This window comes from Epinephelus fuscoguttatus, linkage group LG17 (assembly GCF_011397635.1).
Source record: "Epinephelus fuscoguttatus linkage group LG17, E.fuscoguttatus.final_Chr_v1".
Classification (NCBI taxonomy): Eukaryota; Metazoa; Chordata; class Actinopteri; order Perciformes; family Serranidae; genus Epinephelus; species Epinephelus fuscoguttatus.
In genome coordinates this window covers 10776487-10791616 of record NC_064768.1, presented here as the reverse complement: position 1 = coordinate 10791616, position 15130 = coordinate 10776487, and the positions used below count along the sequence as shown (strand labels likewise).

Sequence of the window (15130 nt, the reverse complement as noted above, 5' to 3'; positions counted from 1 at the left end):
GGGGGTATCACTGTCCGAGGGCTGCCATAGAATGGCAACAAGGATTGCATAAATTAGCCTGCAGCTAGCAGACTTTTCCTCCATTCATATGCAGCTAGGATAAATCGCACTCAAGAAATCAAATGCTTTTTTGTGGGGGCTTTACTGACTATGTAATTTATTGTTTCTTGTCTTTGAAATGAAAGTTAAAAAAGCTTCATTTCCAGTGAGAGAAATAGTTTTCAGTTTACAAAGTTAAGGTACATTCCTGGTGAAGAACACATTGAAGTACGTGTATGTACCACATCAGTTTAACGCAGAAGTTAACCTGTCTTAAGAATCCAGCAAACAAAACCCCCGAGTACATTTTACCGAACATGGGTGTGTTGTATTGACTAGAAATTCAACTTTTTCGTCCATGAAAGATTGATTGTGGTATTTTTGCCTTTAGAAGTAACGTGGCCTTGCTTTAAAAGTTAATGTCCTTTTCATTTTGAGTCTGGACCTTTGCTGCATGTTTTTAACACTTCTTTGCAGTGTTTTGTATGAATCTCTGGTGCTTTGTAAAGTGTATATTTTGTTGTGTGATTATGACTGTGGTGGAAACTCAGTGCATTCCCAATATTGTTGTTTCTTTTTTTCATTCGGTTTTAGTCAGCTGAGTTGACAATTTATATGTGTTAAGTGAATTCTGCATTGTGGAGCCTTAAAGCTGCTGAAAACCGAACCTCGTGATTTTAAAAATACATGAGGATCAGCGAGAATATACACACATTTTTTCCTATTAGCCCTGAAAAACACTCTTTATGCACCTCCATGTATTTCCTGCAACAACAAACTAAGGTACACAGTAAAATTTTACAACCACCTGCTCTGTCCATGATATATCCTCTGCTGCAGGGAAGACTTGATTTCACTGTAGGGATCATTACATTTTCATCTAATCTAATCTAAATAGACTGACCGAGTGAATCCAGGTGAAGGGTGGAATCCTTTATTGATCTGAACTATTAAATCCACCTCAGTCATGATGGGGGTGACAGGTGAGAAAGGTTTTTACACTCTGAAGATAGTTCAACAATGCAGGGCAAAGATGAGCACTTACTTTGTGAGTGAAATTTTATTGCATTACAAATCCGACCCAGGTTACGGATTACAAACTGTGAAACAAGTTATTTTTTTCTCCACAAAACGCTTCAATATACAAAAAGGCTTTTATTCCTGAGCTTGACTAGATGTTGCCTACTGTGCTCTAGGATATGACTCTTTTTTGCATCATCCCACACATCACCTTGGGTATTAGTACCACATCACTCTCCGTGCTTTATTCAACACTGGCTGTCTACCGGCCATTATGAATCCACTGAGATGCAGGATTCCTTCCAGTTTGCCAAGCAGCATTCCAACTGCATCTGATTTCTATGCTTGTGAAATTATTGTCAGTGCTACAAGGGAAGCCCCCAGTGAGCAGCACACTTGTCACTACCAGGCACAGCGTCATGGTTTATTGTGGAACACAGATGGTATGTCCCAAGAATGGAGCTGAATACTTTAAGGGATGTCTCCAACACAGATGTGCCCTTCTGAAGATCCTGAACCTGCACCTTATCAATGAATGAAAAGATACAGACTCACTCAGATCTGAGCCTATGGTGCTTTCAGGCACTTCCAGTTTTATCTTAAACACTAGAAATGCATATAATGTGTTGGATCAAAAACCTCTCACTGTGATAGAACTCAAAATTCATCATCATCATGCTAATATATCCAAAAAGTAAACTTTTCTTAAAGGGACAGTTCACCCCAAATGTTTCCTCTTACCTGTAGTGCTATTTATCAGCCAAGATTGTTTCAGTGCGAGTTGCCAAGTGCTAGAGATATCAGCCGTAGAGATGTCTACCTTCTCTCCAGTGTAATGGCACTAGGTGGCACTTGGCTTGTGTGCTCAAAGCACCACAAAAATACAATTTGAAAAACTCAACAGCAATGTCTCTTTCCAGAAATTATGACCTGGTTACTCAAGATAACCTACAAACCTTGATGTGCGCAGTTTCATGGAGGAACTACTTCCTTTTACCTTCTTATCCCACCAACTGTATCAGCGTTCAGAATCGAGTGGACGAGAGGCTTGTACCCATGACAGCGTGAGGTGTAAACATAAATGGTGTCCTCCTTGGCTGAGGTGAAACGCTAGTCAGCTCAGTGGTGCTAGGGGAGCTAGCTGTAGATGCACATTTCCTTCTGCATGGTGATACAACCCAGTTGCCAAAAAAATGGTGTCTTATATGCTTCTGCAAACCAAAGATGTTTTACATTTGCGCAGTATTACGTAGCAGATTTGTTTACTCTTTTAAGTACAAAAGCCAATTGGTTGTGGACACACAAAAGACAACGGCTGTCAGTTTGTATCATGGGTAACGAACAGTGGTCTGCAGCTTGGCAGATGTGTCGCCGGGGTGAGACACCAACATCTTCCCCTCCACCTCCTAATTATAAAGTCAGCTCATACACTACATTACTTTAGAAATGCTGATACGATACTTATGAAACATGCACATGTAACAAATTCATGGTTTGTAAAACTACAACTGTACAATGCCAACATTTTCTTCTTGCCACTGGACTGGGTGACACAGTTTGCAGCTGTAGTTTGGTGAAAGGAAATAGTTCCTTCATGAAAATGTGCATTGCTCTTGAGTTTTTCAAATGTTTCAAACATGTGAATTATTTATTTATTTATTTATATATTTATGCTTTAGTGCCTCAAGCTGAATGCTGTATAGTCCTATAGTACTGAAGAGAAGGCAGACATCTCCAACACTTGGAAACTCACAGCAAGACAAGATAGACTGATAAACAGCACTGTGGGCTAGAGGAGAATATGGATTTAAAATTTGTGGGTCAAGTGTCCTTCTAAGGGCCTATGCACACTGAGTCCATTTTTTTCAGATGCTTTTTTTTAATCCGTCACCCGAAAAAAATGTTACCCACAGAAACCTTGCACACTGATTCAGATGTGTTTTATTGTTCTAATGGTCATGAAAATTCGCAATATATGACAAAATAAAAAGACAAATTTCCTCCCTTGCCTCTCTCCACTATCTGGCTGTCACCAATCACTCCCTGTCTTTTCATTTGGCACCGCAGCTGCATGAAGGGGTGGAGCTGTCCTCTCTCTCTGTCCTCCACATTTTGTTTGCAGTCCACTTCCTCCTCCTCCTCCTCCTCCTCCTCCTCCTCCTCTTCCTCATCATCATCCAACTGAATATTACTGTCTGACCTGTTGAAAGCAAACTATCTGAGTTATGAAATGATTCGGTGTGTTGCAGCTGTGTTCCACCACCACATTTCCTTCACTGATTCTTGGCCTAAGGCTTCGGACAGATGCATAAAATGCAGAAAATCAATCATGTTCCAAAAATTTTAATGACAAACTAAAATTTCAGACTCATTGTGCAAACTTGATTGAAACAACGTCAGGGCGTATTTATTTTTAGATGTGCGACAATTTTTGAGGAAAAAAAAATGGACTCAGTGTGCAAAGGCCTTTAGTTGGCCTGGCCTCTGCGGATGGTGGAAAACAACTAAGAACATGTACTCAAGTGCTGTAGGCCCAGTTTTGAGGCACTTTTACTGAAGTGAAATATACCAGTGACTGAAGGCAAATACATCGTAAAATTGACTTGGTCATGGGCTATCTCCAGACTTAATGAGTTTACAAGTCGTCTGAACACACCATCACACAATTGACCAGTGCACAATGGTTTATTGAATACTGAGGGGTGCAAACGATACACCAGCTGAGTCCTCCAAATCCCAACAGTTAAATATTTCAAATGATCCTGACACCGTAATCTCCGCCTCCCTTCAGTGCTATATTACAGTAAGTCTGCTCTGCGCTGCAGTGTTTATGACTGCTGCTGATGGATCCTCCAGAGAACCATTCCAGACACTAAAGAAATGATGCTCATGATGTGGACCAGTAGTTTTTGTGAACACATTAAAGAAATGTCACGCTCGCTGTGATGGGAGCAGAGTCTTACCCCACTGCACCACTAACAGCTGTTTTAAGTCACATGTGGAATTAAATTCAACTCTGTTGACTGATTCAACATAGCGTAACATGCATGAGCAGATTTTCTGACCAGAACATGTACTGTACAAGCCATGTAACGACTTTCAAAGTCACGGTGGCGACACAGTACATCAGTGAACCTCCTGCTTCCTGTCCCAAGGACACCATGACTGTGAATTAATTCCCCGTGAAGATGACTGAATTTGTGACACCTCAAATTTATGCTGCGAGTACTTTTGAACTTTTGAACTCTCTTCAGCAGTCCTTTCGCACATCATGTCCTGCCCCGCCAGCTTGTTTGAAGTGGTAATGCGCTGAGTTATAGAAGCATTGAATTGCTTTATGAATTTGGGATCATTAGGGTTTCCTGCCCGGCTGGTGCAGACCTTATCATCACGACTATAGCTGGAACATATTGTTGGTGTTAAATGTTTATTTAAAATGCTAAATGTTTTTCATGCATAATAAGAAGTGTGAAGTGTCTGGAGTTCATTTTATGAGGCGAGTTACAAATCAGCGTTGACTTTACAGCCACATTAAAAGCAGTGGCTGTTAAATAGTCTCTTGCTCTGTGAACGCTTCCTGCAGGTCAAAGTCTGATGATCTATTATTAAATGTCCTGAGACAGATGGTAACAGAGTCTGCTGATATGTTTTTAGTGGAATGAGGGAAACATGAAATATAGATACATTAAAAAAACTGGATGTTCAATGTTGTACTGAAGTCTTGTATTCATTACTTTATTGACACATACTGCTTCATTCAACATCAGGAACTAGGGATGTCTTTAGGGATTTATTAAATGCTCTTTCTGGTAAGAAATATGCCGATAGAACAATAAATCAGGACTTCCCCATGGCTAGACACCTTAGCGAACTTCATAATGTTAATGATTCATTATTACGCATAGAGGGGAAACACATTAAACTTTTAATCAATGGGAGAGACAGACCACAGAAACTCAGTCAAAGGGAAGCTTTTTGGATCCATCAACTAGATGCATAAAGAATCTTAATCTTAATGAGGATACTCAACTCACATTTTCACATTTTCTGTGATTTGTCTCTGTTCTCTATAGGTGTCACCATTTTTCTCACAGCCTATGTTTGGGATTTTTATCCTTCTTCCATCTACGACACATACACCAAACACACACATACCCCTAATGTATATATATGTATAGATAACAACCTATATTAGGTGTGGGCCATATCATCTTGTTCACGATAACACAGGTATAACTTTTAATACCATATATAAAATGCATATCGTGGTACTCGTGATATTTCGATTTGATGTCATACTGCTACCCACGGAAAGTGAAATTATTAAGAGGAGCAGCTTCAGTAGTGTAGAATAAACTGTGGCGTCCTGAATGTTTAATGATCAGCCCTGGACTTCTAAGACACTTTTGGCAAGTTAGCACTCAGAGGGAACTCATTCAGTGGCTCCTCTGGCAGCAACAGTTCCACAAAGGCATGAAGGGTTGTCTGTCTTTGTTTCCATGCATGGTCTTTAAATCTTGTGAAGGCAAAAATCACCTTGTTGAAGAGCCAACTCAACATAAAACCCTCAGATAAAACAAACCAGGATTCCACAACTGCATTTTTTTCAAGGAAGTGATTACTTACACTACTGTACATAGGGCAATGGAACCTAAAATTACATTTACCCTCAACACCAAGATAAAAAAAATAAAAAATACATAAACACTGTCCTTCAGGAATGCCTTTATACCTGCCTGCCTTGTTAACTGAGCACACAGGGACGTCCTTACATTATAGTTGTCTGATAGCCCACATAAGCTCCATGTGTAATTAAACAGTAGTAGCTTTTACTTATTGTATATTTGTATAGTATACTATATAGCTGTACTTGGTTATGATAAATAATATCATGGAAAATGAGGTGGGGTTGTGGGTATGTGGGAATAGTCAAATGCCCTGGCCATTTGGTAATCCCCCAGCCATGATTCTGTGGCTATGGCCTTGTCCATCCTTTCATCTTCTAACCGCTTCATCCTCTTGAGGGTCGCGGGGGGGCTGGAGCCTATCCCAGCTGACATCGGGCGAGAGGCAGGGTACACCCTGGACAGGTCGCCAGACTATCACAGGGCTGACACATAGAGACAGACAACCATTCACGCTCACATTCACACCTACGGATAATTTAGAGTTATCAATTAACTGCATGTCTGCATGTCTTTGGACTGTGGGAGGAAGCCGGAGTGCCCGGAGAGAACCCACGCTGACACGGGGAGAACATGCAAACTCCACACAGAAGGGCTCCCACACCCGGGATCGAACCGGCAACCCTCTTGCTGTGAGGCGACAGTACTAACCACCACACCACCGTGCCACCCGCTATGGCCTTGTCTTCACATTAATTAGATGCACTGCACAGCCACATATCGTGCTGATGTGAGAATGGGTTGGCCATACCGGTTCTCACCACCCATCCCTCTTAGTGACTCATTTATCAGCTGCTTGGCAACCAGCTGCCAAATAATGTCCTATTCTATTTATACAAGTGGACGAGGTGGCCATTATAACCTCACACTTTTAGCTGAGTACTCTTGGTGCATAAGTGGTGAGCCTGACAGTTACCAAGATACAACTCGTAAATAATATCATTCTAGTTCTTTTGGATGGTGTACACTTTCTCCTTTAATGAAATCTATATTGTTGTTTTCCTTTAACTCCCAGCAACAGCACACAAATGTACTTCTGAAAATGTTTGAGTACCCCGTAACACCCAGAAATCCTGACAGCACACTCATGTTTCTCAGCTCGGCTCATCTCTGATGATTTGTACAAAAGAAAATAGGAGAGGAAAGAGACCTGATGCTGATGATCTAATCCAGTTTTAAGCTGATGAGGGTGACAGTCTGGATTTTGCCCTTTAGTCTTGATTCATCAGTTTCTGTGTGCAGGGCAGTGCACACCCCCAACAGCAGAACCTCATTTGTAGAAATTGGGTAATTCTACAGTGTCTCAGTCAGTGAAGATGTAATTACTTTTCATTTTGTGGAGTCACACATAATTTAAACTGCAAAAATGGGTGCTCTTTAAAAAAAAAGCCCAGTTCAGCTTTAAGGTAGAGAGGACAGGAGTCCATTCATTTCCCCTCATAAGTTCAGTGCTATTACAGTAAGTTTGAGCCTGCTGAATTTTCATTGTCACTTATTCAAGCGGTGACAGCCGTCTTCCACCCAGACAGTCTCTCTCTCCTGCATTTCCACAAACCTCAGCAGTGTCAGAAAAGACCTTTGAAAATGTCCCAATGTCTCTGTCTCACATTGTTCTCTCCCTAATCCTGCAGGCGCATTGCCAAAGGTGTCTCTGTGCTCACCCATGGGGCGATGGCTCTGCGGAGGGACCAGGGGACCACCAGCCGCTCTCAGTACGCCGGGAACTGTCAGAGTGACGGCAACCAGACCCACCGAGTGCCAGACAGGATCAGGTGAGCAGAGAGGGGACACAGGGTGACTTTGAAGTTCGATGTCATTCACACCGGCTCCCGATGTACGGCAGAGAGAATGAGCAAACAGTGCAGCAGCATGGAAAAGCAAACAGTGGCAAGCAGCATTAGTGGAGCGTCAGTATTCAAAGCGCTGAGTCATTCTGACCTGGAAACAGCTGTTGTGTTTCTATAGTGATGTTGTACAGGTGAAACTCCACCTGTTGGCTTCTGATGGAAAAACATGGCTCTTTGTGTTACTGGTCCTCGGCACATTTACAGGATTAACTACTGTTTATCAGGCTCATGACGTCGAACAAATGTTTTTCCTATTTTGCTTCACATATTACGTATTCTATAATGACAGACCTTGATCTGACAGTTCATTGATTCTGCAACTCAGCAACACTGTCAGGGTCACACTCAGCCCTGCCAATACATATAGACATTGTGGTGCATTCATGTCCTGTAGGACAAGAGGAGTTGCTTCTATATCAGTGAATTAGAAACAGCTGTGTGTGTATCTTCAAGGTGACTGGTGAAATAATGCATCCACTATTTCCCATAGAATTAAAGTGGATGTGTGGCAGTGGCTGGCGGGGTCTCTAACTTCCCCCTTTTTTTCTCGCTTGTATGTCCTTGTGTATGTTCCCAGGGCGTCAAATATGGCAGCCTGGTCAGTGTGCCTCAGCTTCTGTTACTGATGCACAAGGCCCCACGCAATGTGTGTAACACATAGAAAAATAACACAGCAGAAAAAGCAGGAAAGAGTGAGAGGGGTGGGAGGGGGAGAGAGTTTTTGGACTGGTCAAACACACACTTTGATTTTCAGCAGTCCAGTGTCCGTGTCCTTTAAAAAACAAACAAACAAACAAACAAAAAAAACCCTCAAATTAGGTTTTTTCAGTCACATAACTTAGTTACTTGGGTCAGTGATGTAATTGTCATATTCACCTCATTATTAACTTTCATTCATTCATTCATCATCTAACCGCTTCATCCTCTTGAGGGTCGCGGGGGGGCTGGAGCCATTCCAGCTGACATCGGGCGAGAGGCAGGGTACACCCTGGACAGGTCGCCAGACTATCACAGGGCTGACACATAGAGACAAACAACCATTCACGCTCACATTCACACCTACGGACAATTTAGAGTCATCAATTAACCTAGTCCCCAATCTGCATGTCTTTGGACTGTGGGAGGAAGCCAGAGTGCCTGGAGAGAACCCACGCTGACACGGGGAGAACATGCAAACTCCGCACAGAAGGGCTCCCACACCCGGGATCGAACCGGCAACCCTCTTGCTATGAGGCGACAGTGCTAACCACCACCTACCGTGCCGCCCTCATTATTAACTTACTGTTAAAAAAAAAACAAAAAACATAGGCCTATTTCAATCCAAACTATCATCATTATTCTAAATCTAAGTGGTTTTGTCAGCAAAACCTATGTTATGAAGATGGAAGTTTATTTTGAAAGACACCGCAGCATACAGTGAGTGTAAGTTAACTTGGAAACTGTCCAAAACTGAACATAGAGGTTTACCCAGAGAACTGGGCTGCACTGGGATTGGGACCCGATGGGTCCCACAAAACCCAACATTAACCTCGTGGCAACAGACAGATTTATTTTTCGCACACATGGGTAGGAGCAGGCAATCAAAAAAAGTGTGCAGGACCCAGGAACTTTTTAACATGAAGGATGGAGATGTCAGTAAGTGAAGTAGAACATAAGATAAAAGCAGGACATTACAATACAAAAAAAAAAAACAAGACAAGCTGGTATATATTAATATTAATAAAACTGAATTACAGAGACACCAGTATAACTGTAATTATGAATGTAAGTATGCATTACAACATCATTTTGTGACTTACTACCAACAGGTATGCATATCTTTCTGGTGACCACACTAAAAATGCATATTTTCCCTGCAGGACAGACAAAGACTCAATCAACTGATAATCAGGATGTTTGCGGGTGTGGGTGGGAGCTGACGCATACCCTGCAGGATTGGGTGGGAATAGATAATATACTCTGCAAGAGCAGGCAGTAATAATCGGAAATCCAGCGGAAGCAGGTAGGAGTGCAATTAGGAAAACAGTTTGCAGTGTAGGGCCACTGAGCAAGCTGCTGTATTTGATGAAATGGGAGAATACCATGGCTTTCAGGGGATCCTCCCTTTGCGCCCCTGCATGTGCCTCAAAGACGGGACGACTGACTGTAACTCTTTTTGCAAAGAAACATTCATAGCTGCAAGTGTGTAGGCCTGCTTGCTTTATGTTAGCATGTAGAAATCAGTTGACTTCATCAAACCTCCACACGAGTATCTAAACTAAACATCACAGTACGATCAAATGCCTACACATCAAATCCAAAACAGCATGCCAGGCTGTCTATAAGGGATCGAGTCCTAATCAGCAACGCTTAAAGTCACACATCACACACAGACAAGCACAGTAAGTTCTCTATCAACCAATCATACATCCATAGTAGCCTAATTTTGCACATGATCCCTGATGATGATACAGAAAAATCAAAATGCATTTTGCATTTTGGCAATATTGTAGAAACACCAAAATGTCACAAACCATGTTCATAGACTGTTTCAAGGCATCATTTTGGTTCCTTGGAAACAATATTGTTGTTCCTCTTAGACTTCCGGTCCAGCCACTACTGCAGAACAGCAGAAGCTGAACTTTAGTCCTCCTTAACTTAAATACGTACTGTGTGAAATTGCTAGTATGTTTTAAGAACCTTACTGCACAATGGTAGGTTGTTCCCTTCAATGAGGTACAAACTTGATGTCAGAGATAAAAGCCTACTGCTTCTGTGAAGAAATGAACCAGCACAAAGCGTAAATTACAGTAGTCAAACAAAAGCACCAGACAATGTCAGGAAACTCCAGGGTCTGTAGTGCTGGTAAGCAACGGTAATGAAATGAGCACTACAGACCATGGAGTTTCCAGAAGGTGTCGAATTCTTTCGTTTGACTGCTGCAATCCACACTTTGCACTGATTTGTTTTTGGTTTCTTGGTTCGTAGACTTTCCTGACATCAAGTTTCCGCCTACCATTGAGCAACAACCTACCACTGAGCAGCAAGGTCCTAAAACTGATTTTGCCATGTCTCACAGTATTTATTTCAGTTCAGGAGGACTAAAGTTCAGCATTTCATATGATGTGTACGTGCATTAGTGGCTGGACAAGAGGTTTAGGTGGAACAACAGTGCGTTTCCTTGACACCAAAAGACACCTTAAAACAGTCTATATGGAAGCTCGTGTCTTGTTAAGCTCTCCCTGACTCACCTGTAGTGTGCACCCTGCAACCTGTGTCCAAAATTCATGGGCTGTTGCGTTTGAAGGATAGTATGTCCTTCAGAACACTAAAGGCCAGGCTGAACCTGCTCTTGCTGCCAATTAGACTGCTCGGCCTCATACAGGAGAAATACGATGCTGCTTCTGGTTGCCAATTTGTAAATCACCAGAAAATCACATAACCAAGAAATAAAGAAAAAGAAAATAGTGTCAAGTCCATAATAAAGGAGTTTACAGTACAGTAGGAGAACCATGTGCAGTATCTCCAAGTGTCCAAGCTCATTTTTAACATTCTACTCCTTTTACCCAGAGGGACTTTAAATATGTGGAGAGGAAATGAGCAGAGGTGCAGGACAGCAGAAGTCCAACCTCTAACTGCATGCTTGATTGACTACCGCTGCTGCTCTCTGGCACAATCCCCTCGGGGAACTGTTGGGAGAAGTCAGGTTTCGCTCTTTTCTGCTGTCAGGGTTACAGGAGTTGTCTGGAAACCTGCCGAAAGACTAGCTCTGCAGATCTGTGTTCAGTTTTATTAATGTGGAGACATTCACAAATGAATTGTCTGCAGGAGAGATGCAGGATATATGCATGTAGGGCGGTCTGTAGGCTACACTGGGTTCCGCTAAAGCCCCATTTCCACCGAGCAGTACGGTACGGTTCAGTTCGGTACAATTTTTTTCCGTTTCCATTGCAAAAAGTTGTGGATAGTACTGATGGAACCGTTCCTAACCGTTACCATTTTTGGTACCCCCTCTGTGAGTACTGGATGGAGTAGTAAGTGACAACAACCCTGCCCACATTTAAAGATACGGTTTGCAGTGGAAACGCTAGGGTCTAGGTACCATGTCTGATGGGTACTTTCGGTGTCAAAGGTACCATACCAAAAATGTTTGGTGGAAACTGTACATAAGTGAGCAATCAGGCGTCACACACAAGTGAATGAGGAACCCTGATCTCATGAAATAATGTCAAAAGGCCCTTGAGCAAGGCACTGAATCCCTCACTGCGTCATTTGAACTGCAGCTGTGTGCCTCTCAGGCCTCATACTGAACTGAATGTGAAGAGGCATGCTTCTAAGAGGGGAAAAAAAAACAAAAACTTCCAACGCACGTAGGTGTGAAAACAATACAGCATTATCTAGGACTTTAATTTGCATTTTAAAGGAAACAGTTGGAGCTGAAATTGCCAAAGTTCTGTTTGTTCCTGTACAGCAGCAGAGATGATGAGTATCTAGGGTCGTGTTTCTGATGTTGTTTTGCCTCATAATTGTTGGTAGGTCTTGGAAATGTAATGAGTTGACCAGTTCAGAACAGTTCCAGTGATGTCAGGTGTCACTGGTATTGGTCTCCAAATCTCCAAATCACTTTTGTGTGTTTCCTTCTAAGTCGCAAATCTTTTGCTCGAGTTGAAAAAATTTACATTCCATGTCTTTGACTACATCTGCTTCTTGAGCGTTTTTGCATCCATGTGTATCTTGCCATTCACTTTACAAGCAATCACACATGTGGGTTAGTTGTTAATTGTGGGCCTGAATAGCCATCACTGCTGCAAAAACATGTGGCAATTACAAGATACTAGTAAAACACATTGTAACAGGAGCACATGTAAATAGTCATAAAGTGATGGAACCAGTTAAGTAATGTCTTAAAGTTATACAGCATTGTATAACTTTAAGACATTGAAACATTTCCGTTGTTTTCTTCATTTTTGGCGTGTGCTTTCGTTTTGAGCATTCAGCTTCGTGCCTGTGTTGTGAGTATCTGCATCACATTATCTCATTTGCTTGTGTTGTGAGGATTTGTGGCGTATGTGTTGCAAAATTGATGAATGTGTTTTCTGAATTTGGGGGTGTTTTCTTAATGTGGGTGTGTTGTGTGGATTTGCGGGTGTTGTGGAGTTTGCAGCATCACTGTGGATAACATGTGGTTAGGGTTATGTACAAAAACCAAGATCATATTTTGCCTTGAAATACTTGTTCTTTGTCAAATCAAGTCAACTTTATTTATATAGCAATTTACACACAAACAAAGGAAGGAAACAAAGACAGAAATTTGAGCAATAATAGCAGGAACATAACAGTAGTAATAAAATATAATTACCGTTATTATAGCACCTATAGTAATAAAAGTAGCAAACACTGTATCCTTGTTGCTTTTCTGCTGTCACCACATTGTGACTACCTCATTATGCACAATTGAAAGCTAGTGAGTAAAAGTATATTTTAAGATGACTCTTGAAAATCTTAATGGTGGGATGAAGAGAATTCCCAACTTTTGAGGCAGCAATAGAGAAGACCCTGGCTTTTTGTGAAACTAACCCAGCTGGATATCCCCACAGCCATGTCTGTAAAAACAGACAACAAACAAACTTTTCACGGGCCTTATCCCCAAAAGAAAAGCAAAGACAAGTTGCTCAAAAACAGTCATATTTGATGCCTGAAACCCCACTGGACCTACAGTGATGTGTTCCTAAAAAAATCCATGTTTCATGCCAAAATAGTTGACTAAACAGTGAGGGGTCGCCAAAAACACAATAGTTTTTTTTCTTTGTTGGTCTCAAACAGTGGTCTGCAGCTTTGCAGGCATCTAGCCTAGGTGATCCACCATCCACCATCCCCTCCAACTCCTCATGACAAATTCAGCTCATATACTATGTCACGTTATTCATGGTTTGCAGAAACATACAATATCAACATTTTCCTCTGGTAACTAGGCTGAGCTGATAGCATCATAAATTGTTCATAACTTGCAACTGCTGTACCCCATCTCAAGGTCTGATTGACAAAAGATACTGCGCCTTTCGGTTTTACAGTGCAAACACAACCCTTATGTTTTGCAACTTTTCCCTTTTTTGCGTCTGATTGCAATTATGCATGTGGTTAAGTATAAATGTTACCTTTGTGCCAAGAACAGAGTAGACAGAGGGACTAAGAAAACTAAAATTTCCAGACCGCAAGCTTCAGGTCTTGAACGACAAGGTGCGAAGGCATGCTACAAAACTTCAGGCAAGAAATTTAAACATGACAGATAAACTGTATTTCAGATTTAATATTCCATTCTGTCAGTTCGCTTTATTTACCACCAACTCTCTGAAGATGCCAATAATTTTACTGTAACTGCATGTAGCTATTTGCATGGACTGCTTTTGCAGTAAGGCTCATTTGCATCGAAAGAGACCACATTTGTGCATATTATCTAATTACCTACAAATAGCAGCAAATAGCACAGGAGCACTGAGATGCCATTTGATTGGCAGCGCAGTTAGGGGTGCATTTTACCCTTTGCACGCGCTTTGAGAATTACATGGTTTCCTTTCATGTTATTTGTGCAGGTTTAGCAGCTGCAAAAGCCATGCAATCCTTTTGTGAATTTGCCCGAGTGTATTGAATCAGGCAAGTGTGCATTTTATTTCTTATGAATTGAGCTTCAAAGGGAGACTGTATTTCCCTTTAACGTGTCTTGAGAAAACTAGATGTTCACACCTGTTCCCTCTAATTGTATGGGTATTGAAAGACACTTTGGGAAATGTTTTTCCTGAAATAGATGCAGATGAGGCACAAGAAAACAACAGCTAACACCAGAAAATAACAGATTGGTGCAGATATGACAGATTGATGACAGCATTAGAGAAATCTTCCCCGCACAGACAACAAGTTTGACTGCAGATGGATGGTTACCGCAGGTTGCCTGTCTGCGGTCTTTAATGAAGTGAGAAGGTTCATTTTAAACTTGGCAAAACATTTCATGCCCTTCAGAATCTGGCTTTTGAATGCTCTCAATCAGCAGCAGTGCTGTCTGTCACGCTGACAGGCGCCGGGGCTCGTGGGAGTCTCATCGAGTGGCAGTGATAGTCCTCTCTGCAGCAGCATGAATGACACCTGTAACACGTGAAGGGTTTTGCTCTCCAGGGAGATGAACACCTTACCGAAAATGGCTGCGCTCTGACTGAAGTGTTGCTGACACAGAAATGAAACTCAACCTGTTGGTGTTTTGAACAATTGTGTGGCCTTGTTCACATGTAAACAAATTTATTTTGGGAACACTAGGAGCTTCTGAATTTATAACATTCCATGAATTCTGTAGTGAAAGTCTACCTTTAGAGAATAAAAGGCCCAACTTGTCAGTTTAAAAGGATTCAACTCATTTTAGTTTAGATTTTAGCCACATGTATGCATCTATTTAGGTAGATCATGAAAATGATTGCATCAGTCTTGCTCGTCTCATGGCATACACAGATTTGGATAGGCCCTCCTGTTCTTATTACAGTATTGGTTCCTTCATGTAGATACATGTGAATGTAT

The 15130-nt window shown here is 41.7% G+C and overlaps 1 protein-coding gene across 1 annotated transcript in view; it reads left to right on the top strand.

The window, feature by feature from the left end:
* The window catches only part of grin2da (glutamate receptor, ionotropic, N-methyl D-aspartate 2D, a), a 264862-nt gene that overhangs the window by 35576 nt on the left and 214156 nt on the right, over positions 1–15130 (top strand). The window contains exon 5 of the mRNA XM_049602881.1: positions 7376–7516. Coding sequence (XP_049458838.1) covers positions 7376–7516 — 141 coding nt within the window. The remainder of the gene's footprint in view (positions 1–7375; positions 7517–15130) is intronic.